Source organism: Lygodium microphyllum, chromosome 28, assembly GCF_053477565.2.
Source record: "Lygodium microphyllum isolate KBCC chromosome 28, Lygodium_microphyllum_v1.1.10, whole genome shotgun sequence".
NCBI classification, from domain to species: domain Eukaryota; kingdom Viridiplantae; phylum Streptophyta; class Polypodiopsida; order Schizaeales; family Lygodiaceae; genus Lygodium; species Lygodium microphyllum.
In genome coordinates, this window is record NC_141162.1 from 27,419,546 (window position 1) to 27,431,924 (window position 12,379).

General features: G+C 41.6%; 1 protein-coding gene across 1 annotated transcript in view; it reads right to left on the reverse strand.

Moving 5' to 3' along the window:
• LOC148011273 (uncharacterized) overlaps positions 1–11,111 on the reverse strand; it is a 297,099-nt gene extending 285,988 nt beyond the window's left edge. Inside the window, exons 1-2 of the mRNA XM_087670938.1 lie at positions 9,672–11,111; positions 9,044–9,559 (exon numbers count right to left, since the gene is read on the reverse strand). Coding sequence (XP_087527064.1) covers positions 9,044–9,559; positions 9,672–9,774 — 619 coding nt within the window. The 5' untranslated portion in view covers positions 9,775–11,111. The remainder of the gene's footprint in view (positions 1–9,043; positions 9,560–9,671) is intronic.
• Between the last annotated feature and the right edge of the window lie 1,268 nt (positions 11,112–12,379).

Sequence of the window (12,379 nt, forward strand, 5' to 3'; positions counted from 1 at the left end):
GGGCCACAAGATTTCTCATATACTCAAAAGAGGGATTTTCATCTCTCAACAGAGATATGTACAAGAGCTCTTGGTGACTTTTGAGATGGAGGATTGTCGGTCCATTTCTACTTCTATGGATCCAAATTGGAAGACCACTTCACACTCAAATTCTCCTTTGGCGGATGCTACCCACTACCATCAACTGATTGGATCGTTGATTTGGCTTCTCAACACACCGGTTGATCTATGTTTTGCTGTAGGTCTCTTGGCTGGGTTCATGAGTGCACCTCAGCAAGTGCATTGGCAGGCTGACCAAAGGATACTACAATTTCTAAGGGGGACCTCCGACCTAGGGATTTACTATCCAGCAGGTACAGGTGCTTGCGATCTTGTCCTTGCAAGTTGGAGTGATTCAAATTGGGCTGGCGATGTGGACTATAGGCGGTCTACTATAGGCTATTGTTGTACCTTGGGTGTAGGTGTTATCTCTTGGAGTAGCAAAAAGCAGCCCACGGTAGCCCTAACTTCGACTAAGGCAAAGTATCGGGCACGTCTTCTACATGTGGGACTGTGTGGCTTCAGAGATTGTTGGAGAAGCTTGGTTGCCCCCAAACTTGTCCTACTATTCTACGGTGCGACAATGAGAGTTGCATTGCCTTGGCACATAATCCTGTATTTCATGCCCTGACGAAGCACATAGAGATCCAATACCACTTCATCAAGGAGAAGCTTCTGGATGAGACCATTGATGTGGAGTACTCTAAGACCGAGGGCAATCTTGCATATATGTTTACGAAGGCGCTTCCCCAAGCTCTACTTCACTACCATTCCAAATCCCTCAGCCTTATACCTCACCCAGGATCAAAGAGGGGGTGTTAGAGATTGTCATCCCCTAGATAGGCATTTTTCTCAGTTAGGCTGTGTACATATGCATTTTTCCAGCCGGGCGGTCATCTGAGAGATTTCTAGTGTGTGGAGCTGGTTTGCCATGTCAGCAGCCACGCAGAATGCAATCGAATTGCCATGTGGCAGTCCAATCGGTCGGACTGCTATATAGTCGGCTGGTTTTTTTGCAGAGTCGAATGCATTAAATGCAACTGACCTGATTATTTCTTGGCATTTTGAGTAGGCTATAAATAGCCTGACACCAGCACATTCCTCTCAATTTATGGCCTTACTAGGCTTGGTACCCGAATTGTCTTCATTGTGCAAGCCGTTTATATTGAGGATTCTTCATCGTACAAGTCCGCAGGAGAGTGGGCTTTATAGGCTCCATTCCCCTTCTCTTATGCAAGGTCCTTCAAGGCAATAGTCTATCGCTACCCCCGTTTCCGCTTGTGCGCCATCTTTTCCACAGGCTCCTTCCCATCCCCCAACCTCTCCTCCGGTGGTTCCCTCATATCCCCCATCCATTTCAAAGGGGACCGATCTTGGTGATGTAGCTGTGGATTTCTTGGCCCCTAGTGTTTCAGAGGGGCTTCCTAGGATTGTGAGGAGCTTCTTCATTGGCAATCTCCATCGAGGGACTTCATCAACAGTGGCGTTCCTCTTGCCACCCAAGATCCATTTCTCCCTTGACCTTCTGCAACATCCAGGATCTGAGAGAGGCTGTTAGCAGTTGTGTTTGTCATGCCTTGTCATCTCCTACCTATGCGGCTCAATCTGAGTCAAACACGGACTTTTGGAGCTCTGATAGGTCTGTCGTGTTTTTGGCCGGGGGGGGGGGGGGGGGAGCAACTCATTCTAGAGTGGCTATCTAGGTCCATTTCTTTTGTTTATCAGTTTCTAGTGTGTTTTCCATGGGCAATTTTTGCATTTCCCAAGCTATCCACACTTGCTAGACATTGTCCTTGCCAATCAGATTTTTTGAAGGCCATCTGGCATTTTCTAAGCATTTATTATGCCATGACCAGCATTTATGGCATTTTCAGATTTCAATAGGCCAGTTTAGGGGTTTTGTGGCTATTTATAGCCCTTCCCCACTTGGCAGTCATTCATATCATCATCTTCCTTCTTCCCTGGCAAGTGCACACTCCGACTCCGTTATCTTCCTCCGTCTCAGGTGTTGCTGTCATCATCAGCCTAATCTGGTGCCCTCACTGACGTTGTGGGCTGGATACAAGGACCGATCAATCCATCATCATTGTGTCAGCATTCTTCTTCAATCAGTGAAGTACTATCTCCTTATCTTCTGCTCTCTCTCTCTCTCTCTCTCTCTCTCTCTCTCTCTCTCTCTCTCTCTCTCTCTCTCCTTTTGCTTCTCTCTGTGTTCGTGTTCCTCTTCCATTGCACGTTCTCACACGTACACCATTTGTTCGATGCCCTGGTTGGTTTCAAGTGGGATGCCTTGGGATAAAATCACATAGAAAAAAAAGCACTCAAAGTTTGGGTTGGGCTTCTTTCCTTGCTCAATTTTTAGGCCTAAGAGGGGGTGTTGAGCTAATATAAGCATTACATGTTGAATTAACCACTTAAACAATCCCATAAATGCTTTATTAATTAAATCCCAAAAAGGTATGCAATTCAAGAGAGTTTTTAAACAATGCATGATACGAGGTCCCAAAACTTTCTATAAATAGGTGGGCTGCCCTCCATTTATTCTCGATCTCATTTTTACAAGTTTCAGGAACTATATCTCTATTGCCCACACCACATTCGCAGAGGACATCGTGGTTAGAGCTTCCCATTGTTGCCTGCTACCATTTGGCACCCAATTCCAACCTCCATCATCCACATCCAACAGTCACCTACTGACCTTGTCACTCCCAAATTTGTGTTTGCTGCCAAGCGTTCACTCCCGGCTACTAGTGTCATCATCTAGGCTATATTTACTGTCATCTGGAGCTTCTAGAGCTTCTGGAGCTGTTGCCTTCATCCAAGTGCCGTCTCCCTATACCACACTACCTGTGTTTGATCTTTTCTCTTCTCTATGGGGTCATCCACATTGTCGCCTGCTCCATACACCCTATCGCCCACACCAAACTATTTGCATTTGCCTCCTACACTTGTCACCAAGTATTCTCTCTCCTCCATAGTTTGCATTTGCTGCATATTCTCTCCCTCTAATGCTGTCTGCATCAAATCCAACCTCCTAGGCTACATTTGCTGGTGTTCGAATCTCAAAGGTTGCCTTTGCTGTGTTTCAGGATCCGTCAAGAGTATAACACTCTCCCCTGCTCAATAGCTCTGCCTCAGTCCTCCAAACAGGAAAGTTCAAGGTACAATTTCTCATTCCTGCACGATTTGTTTACTGCATGATCATTGTATATTCAGTATTTAGTTATTCATTCAAACTCTGTGTGTTCATTTTCTCTAAGTTACCCTAACCTTAACTATGTTCTTCTAAGCTTATGCTTTGTCGTACACTTTAGTTTATAATTCTACATTAGGATATTTCTTCAAAAATTGGTGTTAGTTTTGACCCTAGGACAATTTTTGACTAATAAGTGTCATGGGTGACACTAGGGACTAGCATTAATTAATTAATTAATGCTAATCTAAGGATCAACAAAGGCTAGGGACCACTCCACATTTCCAAGTAGCCTAGCCAATTTAATTATGGATGGGCACATTTAATTTTGGGCAAGGTTAGAAGGACTGAAATAAATTACTTTAATGGCTAGATAATCCTAAAATTAGGTTTAGAAAGCTACCATTTGGCACAAATACCCATGCAAGCTCAAAAAACGTTTTTTGCACTATTGGAGGACATTCAAATTAGTTTTTCAACCTAAAAAAGAGAGAAAGAGAGAAGGGGATACTGGTGCAATTTCTGCAGAGAACACAACCATTGGAGGCTAGAACAATAGAAAGGAGCCATCCTGGAGCTGGCAACAGTAGAAAAACCATCATTTGGAGCAAGCGACAGCATTCACTAGTGGGCAACAGCATCCTAGAGGCTCCAGATAGCAAGCGATAGAATTGAATGCTGATTGGTGTAGGCTACAAGTAGATTTAGGGGTTTTCCCACGAGGAAACTCTCTGAATTTTCTCTCTCTAACATTCTCTCACCTATTCCTACCTATTCTCAAGAGATCTCAACTTATCTTAGCCATTTGGAGCAAATCTCAATCAGATTTGGTGGACAATAGGAGGATTTCTGTTGTAAACCCTAACTTACAATAATAATTAGGGTTTAGCAACTACCTCAGGACCCGTGCCAACAGGAGAATGCATGATACACTGAAATCAATATCTAAAACTTGTGAGATTGTCAAGGATTTCAAACACTAGGGATCCACTGTAAAATTTGGGGCAGCATTTGGCCAATTGGGGTCCAATTAGAGCAAACCTGGGTAAAAATCAAGGGGCAAATTGCCCGATTGATTTGCTGATCGTTGGAGCAACAAGGGGCTTTTGGATCAGCCAAGGAGATTGTGGAATCTCTACTTGCAATTAATCCATTAGCAATTGAAGATAAAAAATGCCAAAAGGAATGCCAGTTTTGGGGCCAACAAACCAATTTCCAAGAATTTTGAAGGTAAAGTGTGCATTTCAATTTATGTTAATTTGCTGATTGCTGTAATTAAGTGCTTGATCAGGGAATTACCACCCTATCTGAGAAGGAATGCTCCTTTTAGGATGCACTCAACTTTGCACAACCAGATCAAGTAATTGGTCCATCTGTTGATCTGCATCATGGAAGAGAGAACAAGCAGATAACAATATGAAGGTGATTGAGAGTTGGCCCATCTGTTGATCTGCATCATGATCTCTATCACAATCTCCACAGTCTTCGGAATGATCTTTATGGTCACCGCAGTCTGAACACCGATCTTCAAGGTCTGGATTGTCACTTTGACGATCCTCACAGTCTGAATCCTAACAATCCTACTGATGACATCAGCCTGAAATAGGTCCCACCTGGCCTACCATCATCTAAAGATACATCATACATTATACTAGATATATGGTAGACAACAGCCTGTTGCTGCTGTAGATGGCCTGCACACTAATAACATCAGCCTGGAATAGGTTCCACCTGGCTGTTGTATAGCAAATCTGATGATGTCAGCTATACACAAGAAGGGGATGGGGCACACTGTCAATATTAAATTGGGTCATCTACCGCCCTATAAGAGAAGGCAGGCAGGTTTCAACTTCTTTTCCCCATAACCCCCCAAACCAGCATGAGAGGCTTGTATATTTTATTGTTTTGGGATTTTGAGCCAGCTTTAACTAGACTATTGAGCACATGTATTTATAAAATTCTTCCGTGTAATATAAATAGTCACATCTTTTACCACAAAAAAGAAAAAAAAACAAAAGTCAGCACCCTGTCAAAGCTAGCCACCCATGAGAGAAATGCCAGCTAGGCTGCCCATGTGGCTAAAATTTGAAACACACTCTATAGGGTGCAGTGTGAACAGGCTGAAAATGATAGTAAAAACAATGATCAAGGCCTCGAAACCCTAATCTCCACCTAATGTGCCTTAATGGACAGGACTAATACACAAGATAGAATGACAAACTATAATACTGAGAGGGCTCCCAAACTAAGACTCACAAGAAAGAGGTGCACATAAAACAAGTCACACAATAACATGTCCACTAATATCCCATCTAAGAACCTGGGTTTCAACTTTCGCTGAAGGCGAGAAGTAGAAACTCTGATCAAAAGTTTCAAACATGTGAATGCCAATGAAATCCCTCAATGAAGAGAACTATCAAAGTAGAATGGCACTCTCTCCAAATGAGGACCTGGCAAGAAGATGCAAGTGGGAGCGGATAGGTCTTGAATGAGTTACACTGAATGTACAAGTCGAGGATGGATGAGCCGAGTCTCTAAGCTGACAATAAAACAATAGCAAGGAGCTCACCAAGGGATGCAAACTGATCCCAAATCTCCTCCATCTTTGTGATGTGATCCTTCATGGTCAGGGAACCTACAATAGGTTCCCTACAATAGAAAGATATCAAGCTTCATCTTGAGGGTTACCCTATGGGGGAATGACTTGAACTGGTAAAAAGAACATAGCTGAAGCTAGATTTGTAAGGCATAATGGATTCATTGTACATGGATGAGAACAAAATCATGGCAAGTCATGAAGAGGAACGACCAGGCTCGTGAGAGAACTAAGCCAGTCCCATCAGGCTACCAAATCCAATGTAGATCAAATCACCAGATTCACTGAGGGATGGAAAGTAGGGAGGGTGATGAAGTCCCAAAGATCGAAAGTATCTAAATACACTCAATCTTGCACAACCATTTGGGAGTTGGAAAAGAACGAGCACCTGCACTTGTGGTGCCATGATGCCCATCTGTGGAATGCAATTATATGGATGATGATGAAAGATGGGAGTTATGAACGGATGGTGGACAAGAGGGTGGCCGATCATGGCCTGCATCTTGATCCATTTTACAATCTCCATGGTCTTCGCATTGATCCTCATGATCTACACAATCAGAGTCTTCAAGACAATCATTCTGATGTTGACAGTCATCACAACAATCCTCATATTCACAACAATCGAAACATCGGTCTTCACAATATTGGTCACCACTTCTCGGGTCCTCACATCTCTTTGGGAGACCCTCTCCATATTGCCAATTGTACTGGTCTCCTATTAATTGCAGAGCAAATCTCTGAGGATGGTTTTATCAAGCAACGAACATACATAGACAGCCAACTTTCAAAGATGGCCATAGATGCAACATTGGCCAGCTCCACACCTCATCACACCAGTTGAGGAGATAATAAGGTATGAGAATACAGCCCCAAAGAACTGTACATACCAGCTATGTGGGACAGAGACTAAATCTAAGGAGCACTACACTTGCCAATGTAGTGTGTACTACAAGATTAGAAGGAGATACTGCTGCCTCATTGGGGAGGGCTTTGGACCCCTAAGGCACATCATGGAGGTGAGGACTAGATATGTTTGGGACTATTGCTTATGGAGCTTCAGCAGCTGCTCTCAGCAATTTCATGCCAACTTTCTTATACAAAGACTTCGCAGACTCTTCGGCTAGTTTTAGGCAAGATTTCATTTCAATTATCACCATACTTCAATTTTTTATAGGGTCAAATATTAGGCTTTGTGGACAATTTGAATAGAAAAAGACCACACAATCTTCACAGCTCTGTCATTTCATTCCTAAAGTTACTTTAAATGCTTGTTGCAGCTTGTTAGTATTATAGATGCTGCTTATATGGATTAGTTCACCCAGCCCTTGTATTAGACTTCTTTTAGTCCATGAGGGTCCTCTACAGGGCCTCTTGTATCTGTATGTTACCTCAGGATGTTTATTTCTGAGACCTTTTACTGATTGAATCTTCCTTTCTCTGAAAAACAAGATGCTTCTTATATGGATTGTTTCACCATTGTCTTCTATATTTGAATAGACCTTGTCGTGAAGTCCTATTTTCCTGTGAGATAATGAACAGTGGTTTCACCCCAAAGAAAAAAATGTCTTGCGATAATCGATAGAAAAAGAACAGAAACTTCATGCCATGTGCAAGCTTAAGGAAGTGAGTAAAACCAAAAAAGGATTTTACACATTCTCCAAGAACCATAGAATATGGGGCCCTAAAGCAGCCATCTGAGAATTTGGTAGAGTAAATATGCCAAGCTTCTTCAATTTCAAAAGCTTTGAAATTTTACAATTTTCTCCTTTCGGCAAAGCAAAAAGGTGCCATTATTTTCATCATTTTAAAAGACCTTTACCTTTGGCACCAGAGCTAGGTAAGGTCTCTGTTGTAGAGATATCACCACTATCCATCCACATTGGTGTCGAAAGGAGAAAATTGTTTTCGTCATTTTAAGAGACCTATACCTTTGCCACCAGAACTATGTAAGGGCTCTGTTGTAGTGATATCACCACTAACAATCCACATTGGTAAGGATTCATCATGTACTGCATTAGCATCCCTGAGATTCACATGTGCTTAAGCAGATACTTGTAGGCATACAATTGCTTAGACCCCTGTGCATGGGCTTATCATCAGTGAATTGGGCTTCAATACCACAACAGGCATTGCCTAAGTGGTAGGGCAGCCTTAAACTGAAGATCCAGACAGCCATGTGATTCTAGTTTACATGAACAGACATCCAGAGCTGCTGAACTGCATAAACTTATTCTGCTGCATTTTGGAATATACAAGAAAGATGGAAAGATAGAAAGTAAGGTGTTTCTTTTTATTCCTAGTGAAAGGGAGGACTTCAAGGAAGCTGCTAAGACATTAGGCTGATGGAATGCCTCTAACTGCAGCCAGTGCACACGTATTGAATGCAGCAACAATATTACCTCAATGCAAGTGAGAATCTTTGTGTTTGGAATATCACAAACCTAATTAAGTCCACATATTCAATTAAAGGCTTTAAAGAGTGTAGGAATGAATGCATAATGTTTTTAGCACAGCGACATGAGGTAAGATGACAACCTTTGGAAATCCCACAACGATGATTTGGCAATATAAAGTATAACAAATTGACGAACCAGTATATTAAATAAGCATTCTGAATTATTTGATCTTTGGCAATCAGGAGCCACTACCCTAGCTACTTGAAGCATTTCATAAACTTAACTAGCATCTACATTCCCTAACAGTGACAAAAGATGCTGACTTAAAATGACAAAACAGCAGTGAATGAGGTGTCAAAGGAAAGTAATCTGAGGCAGCTGTTGGGCCATATAACACTGATGTGGGGCAGTAGCCTTGCAATAATCAATGAGCAATTTGAGCTATTGTGGTCTAGCAGCACATAAGTATGTTCAGTTCAGAACCTATGCAGAGACCTTGATCATTTAAGCTCTGACAGGAAGCTCCCTGTCTCTCTAGGGAATTTTCAAAACCATTTACTTGTTCTCCTTCCTAGCTGCTGTGATAAAACACCCAAGAAATTTTCTCTTGCCAGCAGATGACACCTAAGAGTTCTCTCATAGCATTTCTTAAATTTCTAACATGTATATACTTGCAGTATGAAGTTAAGAATGCAGTACAATAAGTTTGTCTGGGAAAATCAATTCAGTACTGCATAAAGTCAGCATATGCAATATATATAATGGTACCTTGTGTATGAATTAAGTACTTGCATAACACCAGCATATACAGTGTACCTGCTAGTAATGTTGTTACTACAATGCTTCCCATGAGTGGCCCACCATTAGACAGGATGTATGTGTAAAATGGACGTGTGCTTGCCTGTGCATTTGAATACCAACAGTATCCTTTATAATATCCTGGAGATGCTTGATTACCTAATACACATGATGCTACCTCTATTGGCTCAGTAGCTTCACTCATTATCCCACTGAGCATCAATAGCTTTGGATGCCCTGAATTACGTGCTAGAAAGACAAACTTGGGTGGCTTCTCAATGTAAGGTTTACAGCCAGTGCATGTCAACCGGCATTCCTTTTCCCAGACAAAATCACAAGATGCATCTTCAAGCCGATTGCATCTGCGGGGTGAAGGCATACAAGTATCACAACTAGTTGTGTAAACCCACATCTCAAAATACATGCGCTGACCTTCCTTTACAACCATTGTTCCTCCAGGGGCTTCCAGCCATGAAAACTTTGTGCACCAAAGGCTTGGCCCATCTTCTGGGTAAAGAATGTAATTACATCTACCTGGCAACATAATTTCTACTCAAATTTTGTGGATATTGCCAGCTAAACTGTCCATAAAACCATTTCACTGGTTTGAACTGCCTATTAACAGATATCAAGTAATAAAGCTTACCATGTGATAGATATGTTAAAAACATCATAAGCCAAAGAATGCACCATGGCATGTGTACTCTCTGCATAAGAGCCGAAGACAACAACAATTCTTCTTTTCTCATCAGCCTAGACCACAGTTTCTTTGCCAGCACACAAGCTTACAAGAGTTCTCACAATGCATTCTTTTTGGTTTTTAGATTCTCATAAGGCGTGCTAGCTGGGCACATACTAAGCAACACAGCAGTTCATATATCTGTTTAGATCCAGCATGCTCAATGAAGCATGTGATGTCCTTTTCAATGGTCCTCATCCTCGATTCCTCATAATGATCTTTCATTGCCTTTGCAGCCATTCTTCATTTTTCTGTAAAGAGGATAATCTTCTATTTTCCTAGCAATTCTTCATTTTTCTCTGCACTTAAAAAAGCTCAGCAGACCAGTGGCATGTGATACCTGAAGGGGAAATCACCGATTCATAAATGAATCGATTTCCTTCTCCCAAAGCCACAGAGAATCTGTGTGAACGTTTCTGCCTCAGGCAAGAGTGTTCCTGCAATGTCCGAGAATGCTGAGTGAAGGTGTGCAATATTAGCATTAGGAAAACCTGATTGCAGCAGCTCGCTCCGTATATGTGTTCCCTTACTGTCAAGCCATGGAGAATTTGTATGGAGAGCACTCCTGCAATATCTGAATATACCAAGCGAAGGTGTGAGATTTGGCTATTACGAAATCTGGCTCCGTAATGATGGAGGTTGGCATGTGCTACCTGAAGGGGAAATCACTGGTTCATGAACAAATCGCTTTCTTCTGCCAAAGCCACGGAGAATCTATGTGAACGTTTCTGCTTCAGGCAAGAGCGCTCCTGCAATGTCTGAGAATGCTAGGCAAAGATGAATGATGGGCGAAGATGTGCAATATTAGCATTAGAAAAACCCGATTGCAGCAGCTCCCTCCATATACATGTTTCCTTCTGTCAAGCCATAAACAATTTGTACGAGGAGCACTCCTGCAATATTCTAAAATACCGAGCGAAGGTGTGCGATTTGGCCATCATGAAAGCTCGCTACATGATAAAGTAGGTTGGCATGTGCTACCTGGAGGGGAAATCACTGGTTCTTTCCATGAATCGGTTTCCTTCTGCCAAAGCCACGGAGAATCTGTGTGAAAGCGTCTGCTTTAGGCAGGTGACGACGCCGAGCGAAGGTTGCAATATTAGCATTAGGAAAACCAGATTGCAGCAGCTCCCTCCATAAATATGTTTCCTGCCGTCAAGCCCTGGAGAATTTGTATGAAGCACACTCCTGCAATATCTGAAAATAACGAGCGAAGGTGCGTGATTTTGCCATTACGAAGGCTCGCTCCATGATGATGCATGTTTCGAGCTTCCACGGCCACCCGGTGTCTTGCTGTTGTTGCTGCTGTTGGTGGAAGTGGAGGTGGAGGTGGAGGTGAAGGTGGTGGTGGTGGTGGTGTTCTTGTTCCACCACCTGAAAACGTCTCTGAAAATTGGGAATAGTAAGGAAGACGAAAAAGGCAAATGCACCTAACGTAGATCTGCCCTCAAAAGCATGTAAACAGACTTGTGTCTTTTTTTTTTTCTAATATTACAAATGTGAACTAGGTTGATAGATGGAGCTTAGTAAAGGAGTATAACGTTCAATATGAAATTCTTGCATGTTTGTTATGTAGCAGTTTTACTAATGTTGTATGGATATGTGACTTATTTTAAAGTGAACTATATTTGTAAAAGTTTGTGTTGTTTAAATACATGGAGAATCTCGAAAGGAGAATATATATACATATATAGTTCGAGTCAATATCGTGAGTTTGAACATTCACTTTTTTTTAAATATGTTTTCTATATAGGTTGTTGTACCCTATCACTATTGCATTTTTCTTATGGATAATGACTTGCTCAAAATTCCTAGCCTTGTCTATGCTATCAACTATTGCTTCTATGTTAACCTCAAAGTTATCCTCTAATGGCTGGAATGTTTCTATGTCTTCTTTCATTTTCTTGACATGATTTCTTCGGTGTTGGATTCTTTTCTCAATGTTTTTCGCATGCCCTATATGCTCCTTGCCATTTTTCTTACATCTTATGATGTAGATGAAGTACTTGCTTTTGTGTCTGTGCATTGACGCTTCTAGATTGGGTCGTGGGTTTTGGTTGCAAATAGCACCGAATGATATGGAAGTACTTGAGCTGGTGGCAAGACTTGTAGTGGTTGATGCTACAAGTTTGGCACTGGTAAAAGTTTGGTTTATTCTTAGTTTGCTTTTGTTTATATTTCTATGAGAAAAGTTATTATTATTATTATTATTATTATTATTATTATTAAAAATGTTTGAGAATAAGTTGTGTTTGAGAACTTGCCTATTACATAGATTATGCTGCTAAGTGGATCAAAGTTGGAACTGTGTTTTCGGGTGTAAACCTCTATGCTCAATAAGTATGTGACCTTCTCAATCATTATTACTGGATTGTCACAAGCATGATTGTAGTGGTTATTTTTCATGTAATCTTTTAGTATACCCTTGCCTTCTTTTTTCATGACTTCTACCAACAATTGATTGAGTGAGATGTTAAATCCATAGTGCAGCAGCTCAATTTGGGTATGTTCTGATGCCATTTGTTCTTGTGTCCAGAAGCGCTTGGACCATGCTTATTTATAGTGGATTGTCAACCGAGTCTTCGTACTTAAGTTCAAGTCTGTAGAGTATGTCT